This window comes from Pediculus humanus, genomic scaffold (genome assembly GCF_000006295.1).
Source record: "Pediculus humanus corporis 1103172107733 genomic scaffold, whole genome shotgun sequence".
Classification (NCBI taxonomy): Eukaryota; Metazoa; Arthropoda; class Insecta; order Psocodea; family Pediculidae; genus Pediculus; species Pediculus humanus.
In genome coordinates, this window is record NW_002987336.1 from 403786 (window position 1) to 417484 (window position 13699).

The 13699-nt window shown below is 25.0% G+C and overlaps 4 protein-coding genes across 4 annotated transcripts; all 4 read right to left on the reverse strand.

Moving 5' to 3' along the window:
• Positions 1-1224: 1224 nt before the first annotated feature.
• Positions 1225-1749, reverse strand: Phum_PHUM324090 (histone H1-I-1, putative; the record flags this gene model as incomplete). Its single annotated transcript, XM_002427463.1, has 3 exons — positions 1225-1321; positions 1412-1637; positions 1734-1749. The coding sequence occupies 3 exons, from the start codon at positions 1747-1749 to the stop codon at positions 1225-1227; spliced, it is 339 nt and encodes a 112-aa protein (XP_002427508.1).
• Positions 1750-3440: 1691 nt separating this feature from the next.
• Positions 3441-4950, reverse strand: Phum_PHUM324100 (uncharacterized protein; the record flags this gene model as incomplete). The annotated part of the gene is made up of 3 exons (XM_002427464.1): positions 3441-3485; positions 3568-3735; positions 3817-4950. 3 exons carry the CDS (start codon positions 4948-4950, stop codon positions 3441-3443), a joined length of 1347 nt encoding a protein of 448 aa, XP_002427509.1.
• Positions 4951-6561: 1611 nt separating this feature from the next.
• Phum_PHUM324110 (uncharacterized protein) lies at positions 6562-6933 on the reverse strand (the record flags this gene model as incomplete). The annotated part of the gene is made up of 2 exons (XM_002427465.1): positions 6562-6647; positions 6696-6933. The coding sequence occupies 2 exons, from the start codon at positions 6931-6933 to the stop codon at positions 6562-6564; spliced, it is 324 nt and encodes a 107-aa protein (XP_002427510.1).
• Positions 6934-8115: 1182 nt separating this feature from the next.
• Phum_PHUM324120 (uncharacterized protein) lies at positions 8116-8852 on the reverse strand (the record flags this gene model as incomplete). The annotated part of the gene is made up of 2 exons (XM_002427466.1): positions 8116-8255; positions 8573-8852. 2 exons carry the CDS (start codon positions 8850-8852, stop codon positions 8116-8118), a joined length of 420 nt encoding a protein of 139 aa, XP_002427511.1.
• Between the last annotated feature and the right edge of the window lie 4847 nt (positions 8853-13699).

The window sequence follows — 13699 nt, forward strand, 5'->3', positions numbered from 1 at the left end:
ATTTAATTTAATATGAAAACTATTTTAACTAACCTAAAAATTTGCGAGAGTCACACAGAAGAAGTTTTTCCTTATGAATTCCCATCATCCCAGCTACCATCATTCTTATTATTTTTATTTTTTTAATTTCATTTCCGGTTTCAGTTCCCTGAGAAATTTTATATAAATTAATAATTGAATTATTAAATTTCAATAGAAAATTTTTTTAAAATCATTTTAAATATTTAATTAAATGAATAATGAATCAATTTATTTCATTTACACTCAAACAATCATTCTTGATAAGTAAATAATGAAATGATATCAATTCGAGTATTGATTTAATTTAGTTTTTGTAATAAAAATAATAATAATATGTATGTTTAATATTTTTAAATAGTAAAAAAAAATGATTTAATACTAAAAACATGTCAAAAACTAAAAGAAGAAACTAAAAAAAAAGAGTTTGTATTGTTTTTCCATCATATCCTCGACTAAGTTTTGTTTTCAAAATCAAAATTATTGATTAAACACAATTCGATTTATAGTCATACTAGAAAAAATATACTAAACAGTTACTAAATATGTCCACTAAAAGCATTAGAACTTATAAATAATAATAATAATGATGATTTATATCAAACGATAAAAAAAAATTACAATAGAAAAAAAATAATAATAATAAACTAAAGAAAAAAAGAAAGAAAAAAAAAACAAATTGTAGAAATTTTTTTATTTAATTTTTTGATAATTAGTACATATATACTTAAATAATAATAATAATAATAAATATAGGAATTGTAGTAGTAATGCTTAGTTAAGCTTAATAAATGATTTTTTTAATTAAAATTTATTATAAAACATTATTCATTTAATTCCTTTATTTAATAAATTATCGAAAGTTTTTTTTCGTTTTTCAAGGGTGAAATTTGTTTTTTTTTTGCATAATGTTTTTCACATTAGGTGATTACGAGATGTTGACATTTGCAAAATTGGAAAAAATAAAATAAAATAAAAAAAAAAAAAAAAAGACAAAAAAGTTTTTATAAATATAAATTTACTGTTAATATGAATAGGAAATTAAAATCCTAATATTACGTATAGTAAATTAAGGTTTTAATTTTTAATAATAATTGCATTGAAGCAATGAATTGTTCAAGTGTTATCAAATAATAAAACTCACAATTTATAGAGCTAACATTCTGAAATGTTTATATAGTAAAAATAATAATTATGTCACCTAATTTACTGTCCAGTTTTCGGTGGAGGATTCGAATTGGTTTCATATTGAGCTTTATTTTTTAAAAGATAAGCTGCTAAAAATGATACTGGGTCAGGTGGCCTGAAAAACATTATGAAAAAAAAAAAAAAAGAAATTTATTTCAATAATGTTTAACGTGTAAGCACATTTTAATTAAAATATTCACATTACCTTTCTTTAGAAAGTGTTGATAAAGCTTGCAATAAAATGGGTACGACTGTTTGATCCAAATATTGTCTAATTGGTAATGATTGCAAATCTACTCGCGTTTTTTTAGATGAAGCGTTTGAATCACCAATTTCAGTTTCCTCTTTTTCAGCGTTAATAACATTTAATGTTTCTTCTGAAACTGGTGGATTCGTAGTATCTACCTTTACTTTCTCATCACCGTTAAATTCTTTTAAAAAAAAAAAAAAACAAAATCAATTTAAATTAAATACCTAATAATTATTTAATATTGACACACAAAAAAATAAAATTTACATATACCAACCGGTTTTGGACGCCATTTTGATTTAAAAAAAAAAAATTTCATACAAATAACAATGACTGCTAGAAGGCGGTGAATTTTTAAAATATGTATATAATAAAAATTAACGGTCGAAAAATTAATTTAAAAATTTTATTCTCAAAAAAATAATAATAATAAAAACATATGTATTACAATTATGACAATAATAAATAACTTCTTTTAAAAAATAATAATATGTATAATATATAATTTTAAAAGTATATATTTTTGTTTTTTTTTTTTTTATAAATAATCCGTTTCCAATCATATAACAAGTAAAAACTAAAATCAATTCACAATTTTACAATAATAATAATAATAATTTATTTTTTTTAAAAAAATTGGTAATAAATTAATTAATTGAAACAATATACGAAATAATTATTTAATTATTTAAATAAACGTTCATTTTAAAAACTTACTCATCTTTTTAAATTGATTACCTCAACCGATTTAAAACAGATTTTTTTATTTTTTTCCATCGAAAAATAAATACAAAAAAAAATATTGTACAATAATTATTTTTATTATTATTAATTTATTATTAAACTCTTGTTTATTAATTAACTTTTATTAAATATTATTATCATACATAAACAAAAAAAAGAAGATCTTATGTAATATTATTAAAAAATATAAAACAAGGCACTCTCCTTCAAAGTAACACTTATAAATCATTTAAAATAATACATATAAAATGATTATTATTATTATTATTTATTTCTTTTTATAATTACGGTTATATTAATAATGATAATTATTACAGTTTTTTTATTAAATAATTCGGCGGATATATATGAATACTTTTTTATTTTACCATTATTGGAGGCACTAACATAGTATAGATAAAAAATTTAAATTTAATTTAACAACAAAAAAGTTTACAGTTTAATTACAAATAATAATAATAATAATAATAATACGAGGAACTTGAATTATAATTATTAATGATATTTTACCCTAATGTGCATACTTATAATAATAATAATAATTATTATTATTTTTCTTTGTTCTTGTTTTGTTAATTCAATTAGTATAAACTATTACGCTTATTAATTTGTTTTATTAAAATCGATTCTAGTTTTATTAAATATTGATTTATTTGGTATTTTGTTAATATGTTTATTATTATTATTATTATTATTATTCCGGATTTGGCACACATTTTATAAAACGAGTTGTTGTTGTTGAAAAGATAATAAAAAAATTTTAAAACAAGAACTTTAAAAAAATATTCTTTCGGATTAAATATACTTTTTTTAAAATGATTTTCTTTCTTTCACGAATAAAAAATTTAAATAATAAATAAATAACAGTGATAGTAATAAAATAATAATAATAATAATAAAATTTTAAAAAATTAATAATTAAATTGAAATTCTACGTAACTAAATGATAAATAAATGGGAATGATAAAACATGCGAATGTACTTAAGTTAAAAAAAATATTTTTTTTTTCTTATATAAAATACCGTTTTTTTTTTTTTTTTTGGAAGACATTTTTTTTTTTTTTAATGCTTGTTATTTTAACGCGACTTTAATCTCCTGGTTAAAGCCGGTTATGAAATCATTTTTATCATTTAACATTTAATGATTATGATAATAGTAGTAGTAATAATAATAATAATAATGTAAAATACTCTCGTCGACGTGTGTAACAGCTAAAAGATGCAATCATTTTATAATGATTCACCTAGCTGCAGCAGGACCCTCTTCTAATTTTCTCCAAACCACCTGGAATAAATATTAATAATAATAATAATGAACATTTTGACATTTGTTAAATTGTTAAAAATGTAAAAGATAAAATTCTTACATTGCACATTTCCATAACTAATGCTTTTTCACCTTCGTCAATGTCGGATAGCATATCATTTGTCAATATTCCAGATGCAGAATTTGTATGTCCGGTTCTTTCTATAAGTTCTCTCACTTCGAGTACTTGTAAAGCTCTCACAACTGCTTCCGGCCTGCTTAAAACGTCCTGAAAAGAAAATTTTTTTTTTAATTAATGTAAAATCATGATGGTGAGTAATTGTAAAAAAGTAATAATAATCATTCTTACTTCTTCTGGTGGTCCCCAAATTCCTCTGGCTTTAAGATCTTCTTCTCGAAATCCACTTTGAAGTAAATTTTGTATTAAAACTTGCCTTTCCTTTTCCAACATTTTCACTCTTTGTTCCAAATGCCTCACATATTGAATGATTTGTTCGTTAAAAATATTTCTCTGCCTTTGAATACTTTCTTCGAGTAACCTTTCTGTACTTTCTGACCTTCTTTGTGCATTACCAGTGGGGTATATGGGGGAAGTAACTGGTTCATCTGCATTTGTACTAGAACTAGAACCATCACCATCATCTCTATGACTGGGCCTTCCTGTCAAACCATGATTGCAAGAAGTTGTAGCATTTCTTTCTTCGTCTAAGTACAAACACAATTCTTTCAACTCTAAATTGTCTTTAATTAATTCTTGTTGTTTGTTTTCCAATTGTCTCAATTTGTTTTGGTATGCAGATACTTCTTGTCTCATAACACTCGCTGTATATTTTCCAAATCTTTGCCACTCCCTAGCCAATTTTCTTCCCTTTTGCCTGTCATCATCAAGAAAGCAACATAAATCTCTTAATTCTTGATTGTCGTCACTAAGCCTTTGATTTGCTTCTTTCAGTGCCCTTATTTCATTTACATAATTTTGTATTCTTTTGTTACTTTGATCGACTTTATTCGAATGATGATTTTGATCTGGTGGGTAAGTAGGAACAGCATTAACTGCCGCTTCTGTATCTTGTTGTTTAACTCTAACAAATTTCAGCATTTCAGGATGACCTCTTATTGAATGAACTTCTTCAACTTTTGGCGGAATCTGATTAATATTAGTAGGAGTTAAAGGTTTAGAATTAGTTTTAACGGGAGGTGGTGCTGGATATTGTGGGGGATTTATGTAAGCTGGCTTTGATTCTAAATTACCTTCAGTATGTGGGTAAATGTCATGATTAGTTTTTAGTTTGGCAGAAGCAAACTTATCATTCTCCGTCACAGATCCTGAATAAGTAGGAAAAGGTTGAGATGTATACGGTTTTAATATTCCAGGAGGTCTAGGTGGTGGTTGGTATCGCGGTGGAGGTATCCCAGGATCAGCCTTATTGATATGAGTTACATGAGTTGGATGCGGATTTATAGTCTTCTTAATATTGGACATGATCTCATAGATGTTTCGAGATATTAATTGTTTTTTACATCGACCATTTCCCAATAGAACATCTATCACTAATAAATTCACATTTATATTAAATATATATAATAATAAACGAAGGTATAGTTCTTAAATATGTAGGTCAGGTCATGTCACGTTGTTTACCAATGGAGTTATTCAAATTTAAATAAATTCACGGAAGTAAAAAACAATATAAAAAAAAACAGTTTAACGATAATTATTTGCCGACGCATAGCTCGCGATATAATTAATAAAAAAAATCACAACTTGATTTAATTTCAAATTGATCATCGGCAATAAACTAAATGAAAAACTTCACTTGTATATACAAAATAAATCCGTTCACTTCGCCATGTTGAATCCTTTCGGCGGAGAAACTACGAGATTTTTATCTCAGCGCCATCTCACTAAATAAAATGAAACTAATTAAATGAACCTTGGAATTTTTTTCATTTTTTCTTTTCTCTCTCTCTCTCTCTCACTCATTTTTTTTTTTTTTTTTTAAATAAATAATGAATTTTATGTAAATAAGAAAAATTTGAAATTTAAATAATTAATTTAAAATCATCCAATTGTGAAATTATAAGTAATTTAAAATTTTTTAATTCCTTTTTTGTAATTTAAATTTTCTTTTCTTTCCTTTCTTTCATTTTTTTTTTTTTTATCCCCTGCGAGACTCTTTTGACTTTAGTATTTAGTCAAAGAATTTAAAACCTAACAAAATTTTCATTTATTTTATTTTTTTATTTTTTGTAAAATAAACTATTTAAAGAATTTTAAAATTATACTCGTAAATTTTAAACGTGAAAAAAAATTTTTTTTTTTTTGTCTACTTTTAAAATTCTTAAACCGTATAAATTTTAATATTAATGAAAATGATGAACTACGCTTTCTCTCTTTCACACACACACACACACACATGACTAATTAAACGAAAACTGATCAATAAAATCAATTTTTTTTTTTTTTTTTTTAAGGGCAAAAATTAAAATATTTATTTTTCACGCATGACATTTTCTATCCGAAATTAATTTTTTCTTTTATTTCTTTTGACTCTTTAATAAAAATAAAACCACTGTAAAAATATACAAACCGTAGAAGAAAAAAAAAAGGGTGTGTGTGTGTGTGTGTGTGTGAAAATAAGGGTAGATCAATGAACCCTTACTTTCAATGCCGGTTTAAATGACATTCAAGGTCGTTTTTGTTTACTTCCGGTAGCCATTACAAAATTTTTTAATAATATCAAATTTTTCCCGACAGATGTCTCTAGTTAATATAGGGGTTGAATGGGTGATATAAGAGATGATATAAATATGGCGGTTAAAATTTAAAAAAAAAAATTTTTTTTTTTTTTTTTTTGAATTACATTTTTTTTTATTTATTTATTAATTTATTAATAAATCACGTGATAATAACGCGATGATAACAATAATAATTTTTTTCGGTTTAAAAAATAATGATAATAATCAAAAACGAATAATTAATGAAATTAAATTATATTTCGGAATTTAAATCGTCGAATTATTTGATAGAACGTATTTGAAATTTAAAAAATAATAATAATGATAATAATAATAATAATAGTGATTTATTCATTCATTTATCGCAGGGTGATTTTATTATCGGTTTCGGTGGAGGCCATAGTAAACTACGCAAGTAATCTAAAAATTCTTTTGGAGCCTCTAAAATTAACCAAAATGTAAAAAGAACAGATTTTTTCCATATTTGACCGGCTTGATATAATAAATAATCGGTACGCGGTATGAAAGGCGCACAAGGTTCGTCTTCGTCCAATTGTATAAGTGTTGCTGATATATATTCGTTGAATTCATCTTCGGATTCTGGAGGACATCTTTCGATAAATTTACCAAGAAAACACGAAGAATCAAACGAAGTTCCCCAAAGGCCTTGGGTATACGTGTAATAACACATGCAACCCACCAAAAATGCTTTTGATAATTCCTTCATTATCCAACCTGTTATCGTCGCAAAAAAAAAACAAAAAAAAATATATTAATAATTTATTATTAACCACAATTAATTCGGCATGACTAGTAATAATAATAATAATAATAACATGTGATTTATTTTTAATAATAATAATTAATTGTAAAAAAAAAAAAAATGACTGACGAATAATCGATGATGATTTTTCTTTCTTTCTTTCTTTCTATGCAAATAAATTTATTTATTTCCCTATTATTATTATTATTATTATTATTATTATTATTATTATTATTTAGTTAATATGTTATTAACTTATCTATGTAACTTATTTACGTAAAATAAGACTCAAAAAAAATTAATTATTTATTTTAAAAACAAATTTAATAAAAAAATTTTTTTTCTTTTTTTGTTTTTTTGTTTTTTTTTTTACGTTTCTTCATGTTATTATTATTAATACTATTATTATTATTTTCATTTTTAAAAAAAAATAAATTTTAATAATAATTTTATTTTATTTTTTTTTTAAACTTCCGCTTTTTGGAATTTTTTTTTCTCTTTTTTAACCGGAAGCAAAAACGCGTTACTGGAATGAGAGAAAAAATAAAAATAAAAAAAAAATTTCCCGAAGGTTTTTTTTTTTTTCGAATAATTATAATCGTTATTATTATCATTATCATTATTTTCTCATCCGTTTTGACCGTGAGCTGCCATTTTTTTAAAAAAAAATCAACGAATGAATAATAATAATGATAATAATAAAACGTTCATTCATTCTCGACGTTTTGACTCCCCCACGAAACAAAAAAAAAAAATTTTTTTTTTTTTTGGTTCATTGACGTTTTTTTTTTGTTTAGTTTACTAAACTTCGGCACTGATAAGGTCAATGTAATCATCATCATCATCATAAATAAATAAATAAATAATAATTATTATTATTACGTAATTTTTTTTTTAGAGAAAAAGAGGGCAAAAGAAAAAAATTAATTTTTTTTTTTAAAATAAGAAAATTTTTATATTAAAAAATCAATATAAAAATTTTTAATTTTGAACAAAATTCTTAAAAACTCCACAAAAGGAATAAGAAAAAAAAAAAAACAAAAAAAACCTAAATCAATCAAAAAAAAAAACTAAATAAATAATAAATAAATAATAAAAAATATTAATAATAATAATAAATATTAATAAGACTAAAAATTTTTTTTTTTATTTCGTTTCTTTTGGAGCTGTTAATTTATCATATAAGATGGCCGAATGTTCTGTGTCACTCCAAAGACCTTCAGACCAAGTGTAGTAAACCAAACCGCCGACAATCAATGATTTCACAATAAGTATTGTCGTCTTAACTGGAAAAACAAAACATTTACATTTACTTTTTCTCTCTTTTTTTATCAAACTCGTTTTATCATCATCATTATCATCATCATCATCATCATCATCATCGTAACTTCCAGTTAAATTAAAAAAAAAAAAATTTCCGTTACGTTTAATGTGTGATAATTCATCGACGCGAGGTACGCGATAACACGTTTTTTTTTTTTTTTAAATTATTATTATTATTATTATTATTATTATTATTATTATTACTTTTCGTCGGGGGAGGAAGGAGAGGGGAAGAGGTATGAATGGATTACGATTTATACTTATGTAAGATGTAACTCACTTATTTTTTGCGTCCAAGTCAAAGGAATGGGTTTGACTTTACAATCGCACGGTGGGGGACAATAAAAAGTTTGCAAATCTTCTTTCGTGCATATTCTAACGGGTTTTGTTGGTGGGGGACCTTTGACACCACATGTGACCTTATCACCGCAACTTGGCTCGGGTAATTTTTCAAAAATTAACGTGTTCAAAGGCGGTTTCCTAGGTACTTGATAACAATTTGTCTTAGCTAGATTAATCGTTTTACCACAACTACGTAATATCACTGATAATTTCGGCATTTTATACGAAAAATTTTCGATTTGAATCAAATGTAAAAAAAAAAAAAAAAAAAATGTGTGTGTTTTTTTTTTAAAAACTTTCTTATGTTTATAAACTTTTACGCGAACATTTTGTAAACAAAAAAAAAAAAAAAAAAAAAACTATTTTTGTTTTGTTTTGTTTTCTATCTATCTCTCTCTCTCTTTTTCCTCTATGTACAAAAAAAATTTTTCGCTTTTTTGTTTTTTTTTGAAATTTCGAACGATCGATTTAAAATTTTTTAAAAATTATTTTATGAACAAAAACGCGTGGTTCGAGTCTTGATAAATTATTTTGTCTGGTGTGGATTTGTAGATCGTACAGAACCTGATAATTTGGGTTGGTATGTGGTTGTGCCTTACCTTGGCTAGCTCATCCATTTCGTATTCACGACAGATATTATTCCATTGGGGGTATTTACAGATTATATTGTGCCTCTCTAGGTATTCATGTTTTGCTAATATCGGATAACCGGAAATTAAGTGATCGATTGTTTCCGACTGCGATTGCATATCATGGCGGACCTTAAGAAGTGCCTTAAAAAGTGCCACGCGTTAACCAGTTATGCGTGCTTTTCTTGTTAATGCCAGATACTGTCACGTAGCTTTTTCTGTTCCCACTTGCTCTTAAGTTTTCTTTGGGATTGGGCTTTGCCATCATAAGTTACAAGCTGCCATTCTTCCATTTTGTTTTCTTTGCTTTCCTCTACTTTTTTGAGAACTCCTATTTTTGTGATCTCTTTCTTCATTATCACTGCTTGGGCTAAGAAGGAGGATACAATTGAAGGGATTTTATGTATTTTCCCATCCCGACGCTTCTATTTGTCGTAGTCCTCTTCCCCCATCTTTCCTACTGACGTACAACCTATCTACATGAGCTTTTTGATGCTAAGCACCTTTCTTTGTCAGTATCTTTCTTGTTCCTCGATCTTTGTGCAAGATTTCCTCTTTCGTCCACTCTACGAGGCCAAGAGTATATTCTGTAACAGTAACTGCTAATCTGCCAATTACACATTATTATTATTATTATCATACGTATCATTCCGCACGGGGAAAAAAATTAAAAAACGTACCATCGCTGACAAGAAAAAAAAATTTTTGTGTTGGTGTTGTTGATTTTTAAAAATTCAACGTGGCAGCATAAAACGATTTTTATAAATTTTTTTTTTATTTAAATTTTATTGTTAATCCGATTAAAAACGTTTGCAAAATTATTATTATTATTTTTAAAAGGGAGTAAATTTAAAAACGAGAAAAAAAAAAACGTGACTTTAGACGAAAAAAAAAATTTTTTTTAATTTCCTTGATTTTTTTTTCAAAGTTATTCTTGTCAAACATGAATCGTCGTTATTAAAAAAAAAAAAATTTTTTTTATTATTGTTATCATTATCATCATCATCATCATCATCATTATTATTATTATTTTATTTACCTTTTCTTTTAACACTTCATTTAAGCTTAAAGAAAAAAAAAAAAATTTCGTTGATTTTTTTTTTTCTTCGGAAACTTTAAATTTAAAATTTCTTTTTTTTTTTTTTTTGTTAAACTCGAGAAAACATCGAATTTAAAATAATAATAATAATAATAATAATAATAATAATAATAATAATAATAATAATAATAATAATAATAATAATAATAATAATAATAATAATAATAATAATAATAATAATAATAATAATAATCGATAAATCAATAAAAAAAAAAAAAAGGGGAAAAAAATTTAATTATTTAATGCAACGAGTTTAACTAACCGTAAAGGAAGAGAAAAAAAAACCGTTAAAAATTTTAAAATCATTCGTCTTTAACATTCCCCCTTCAACTTCTACCAAATTTTACATTAACTCCCCCGTCCCCCGCTCCTCGCCTCGCCCCCCTCCCTTCCACCTTAAAAATAAAAATGGCGTTTTTAAAATGCGATTAAGTATTAAAAAATAATAATAAAAAAAAAAAAGGTAAAATTTAAAAATGCATCAATCAAAATTTTAAATTAAACGCCTTTCTCGTTTCATCGTTTTTTTTTTTTTTTTTTGAAATTTAAATAAATTTAAATATCGAAAAAAAAACAAAATGGCGGGAAATTTAAAAAAAAAATTTGAAATTTTTTTGTTAACTGTTTACGTCATCATTAATAACATTTACAGATAAAAAAAAAAATTATTTTTTAATTAATTTCATTTCCGGTTTCGATGAATGCTAAAAAACACAATAATAATAATAATAATAATAATAATAATGATAAAATAAATTTTTTTTTTATTAGAGTCAAGGCAAGGCAGTTAATTTTACAATTCAGGTAAAAACATGTAAAATTTTGTTGTTTTTTTTTTTTTTTTGATAAAAAAATAATGATAATTAAAATTAAACGTTTTTATGTTTCCTTCCTTCCTTTTTTCCTTCCTTTTCCTTTTTTTCCCTCTTTTTTTTCCTCCCCCCCTTCCCGTTTGAAATTTAAATATGGATGGTTTAGTTTGTATAAAAGTTTTGTAATTCAGAGAGTTTTTGTCGTGTCTCTCTCTCTCTCTCTCTAAGAAGAATTCATTCTGAATATTAATTATAGTGAAATTTAAACGCGAGTTATGCCAAAAGTTTTCAAGTCAACAATGTAAAATCGTAGGAGAGAAGACGGTCCTTTTCTTGTGTGGGGAGAAGGGGAGGGACCTTTTTTTCCCCAGGAAAATAAAAGAGAGATTGTATGTGTGAGTGGTGATGGCGGTGGTGGTGGTGGTGATGGTGGTGGTGGTGGTGATGGTAGTGGAATTAGAATAAATTGATGCGTACGATATATCGACAAAGTTAGTTCGATATATACATGTTTTTTTTTACTGAGGTAAGGTAAATATTTGATATTGTAAAACAATAGTTTTAATATGTTTCATATTTTTTTGTTGTTGTTGTGTTTTATTAGTTTTTAAATTTAGTTTTAGTTTTTTTTTTTTTTTTTTTTTTATGCTCCATAGAAAAATTTTTTTTTTTTGACAAAAAATAAAATAAAAGTTTTACTATTTTTTTGTTTTCCTTTTTGCTGTTGCCATGCGATATTTATATATTAAATGCTTTCTCATTTTTTATTTTCTATTATTTTTATTGGCGAAATAAATTTAACAAAAAAAAAAAAAAACTTGTCGGTAAAGTTTTTCATCTTCCTACTTCTTTCTTTCTCTTTTTCTCTCTTTTTTTTTTTGTTTTTCTTTTATTCATTCTTTTTTTTTATTTCTTTACTATTTTTTTTCTTTCTTTCTGTTTCTGTATTTCATTTTCTAAGTCTTTTTCAATCTCTTTTCCTCTCTCTTTTGTACGCATACATAAACACACATTCTCTCTGTCTCTCTTTTATTTCTCTCTTTTTCTACGTTTCTTTTTTTTGTCATTCTTTTTTACACTCTTTCTTTTCTTTTCTCTCCGTCTTTATATTTTCTTTTTTTAAGTTTCTTTTTCTTTCTTTTTCACACATACGCACTCTGTCTTTCTTTCTCTCTTTGCCTCACTTATTGCCTTTATTCCTTTGATTTAACATTTTATTTCCAAAGTCTTTAAGTCTCTTTCAATCTCCTTCTCTCTCTTTCTCTCTGTTTTCCCCTTATTCTTTCTATTAAAAAAATAATGATGATATGTTTTTCTAAGTCTCTTTTTGTACTTTTGTTTCTCTTTCTTTTACTTTTTTCTCTAATTTTCCTTCAATTCTCTCTTTCACTCTTTTCTTCATTTTTTTCTCCAGTTTTTCTTTATTTCCCTCTCCCTCTCTCTCTTACTCTTCAACTTTTTTCCACAATATTTATAAAAATAATTTTTATTTAGGAAAGAAGCAGAGAAGAAAGAAAGAAAAAAAGAAAAAAAACTACACATATATATTTTTTTTTCATTTTCATTTTGTTACTGATGAACTCGAAAAAAGTATATAAGTAATAAAAAAATAAAATCTATTACCTGTTGAAAGTGGACGTTTTTATGGAAATTGGAAAATCTTTTGTTAACTTCTCCATTCTTTTTTTTCCCTTATTCTTCTTTCTTTCCCCCATCACGAAGGGATCGAACGGGACAAAAGAATAGAAAGGGGATAGTAAAAAACGAAGAAGAAAAAGAAAATAATAATAATAATAATTTTTTTTACGACGGTAAAAAATCAAAAAAAAAAAAAATTTGATATAAGAAATAAATAAAATGGAATCATCCAGATTTAAATCGAATTTTTGTCTTAAATTTATTAATATTAATTTTTTTTTTTTAAGTAATAAATATATATACGTAATACGTTTTATAGTTTAACGTGGCTTTAGACTTTTATAGTTTTTTTTTTTTTTTTTTTTAAATACATGCGATGACCGTGAGCTATAATTTCTCTCAGTCTCTGTCTCTCTGTCTCTCATTCGATTATTATTTCCCACGATAAATTTCCCCCCCTCCCTTTAAATTTTTCCTACGATAAAGAATACTTTTTTTATGCGCACGCGCACACGAATACTAAAATCAAACGGAAAAAACATATATATATATGCGACGATTGCAAAAATTCCAGTCATTTTTTAATTACCACGAGTTTATTATTATTATTATCAACGTTTTCATTAAATTATTATTTAAATATACGTAATTTTTGGTCATTTAACAGTCGGCCATATTTTATTTAACCCTTTTCTCTCTCCTCCCTATCTCCTACCCCTTACCTCCCTCCTTCCCCATTTTCGGAAAATTTAAAACGTTGGTGATTATTTACATGCACCGCATTTGAATGTGGCAAAGAGATTACCTTAGTGTATTTATACAAAGGATTTATTAAAGATCAACATCGTCAGAGAGAAAGAGAGAGAGAAAGAGAGAGTTAATATTAT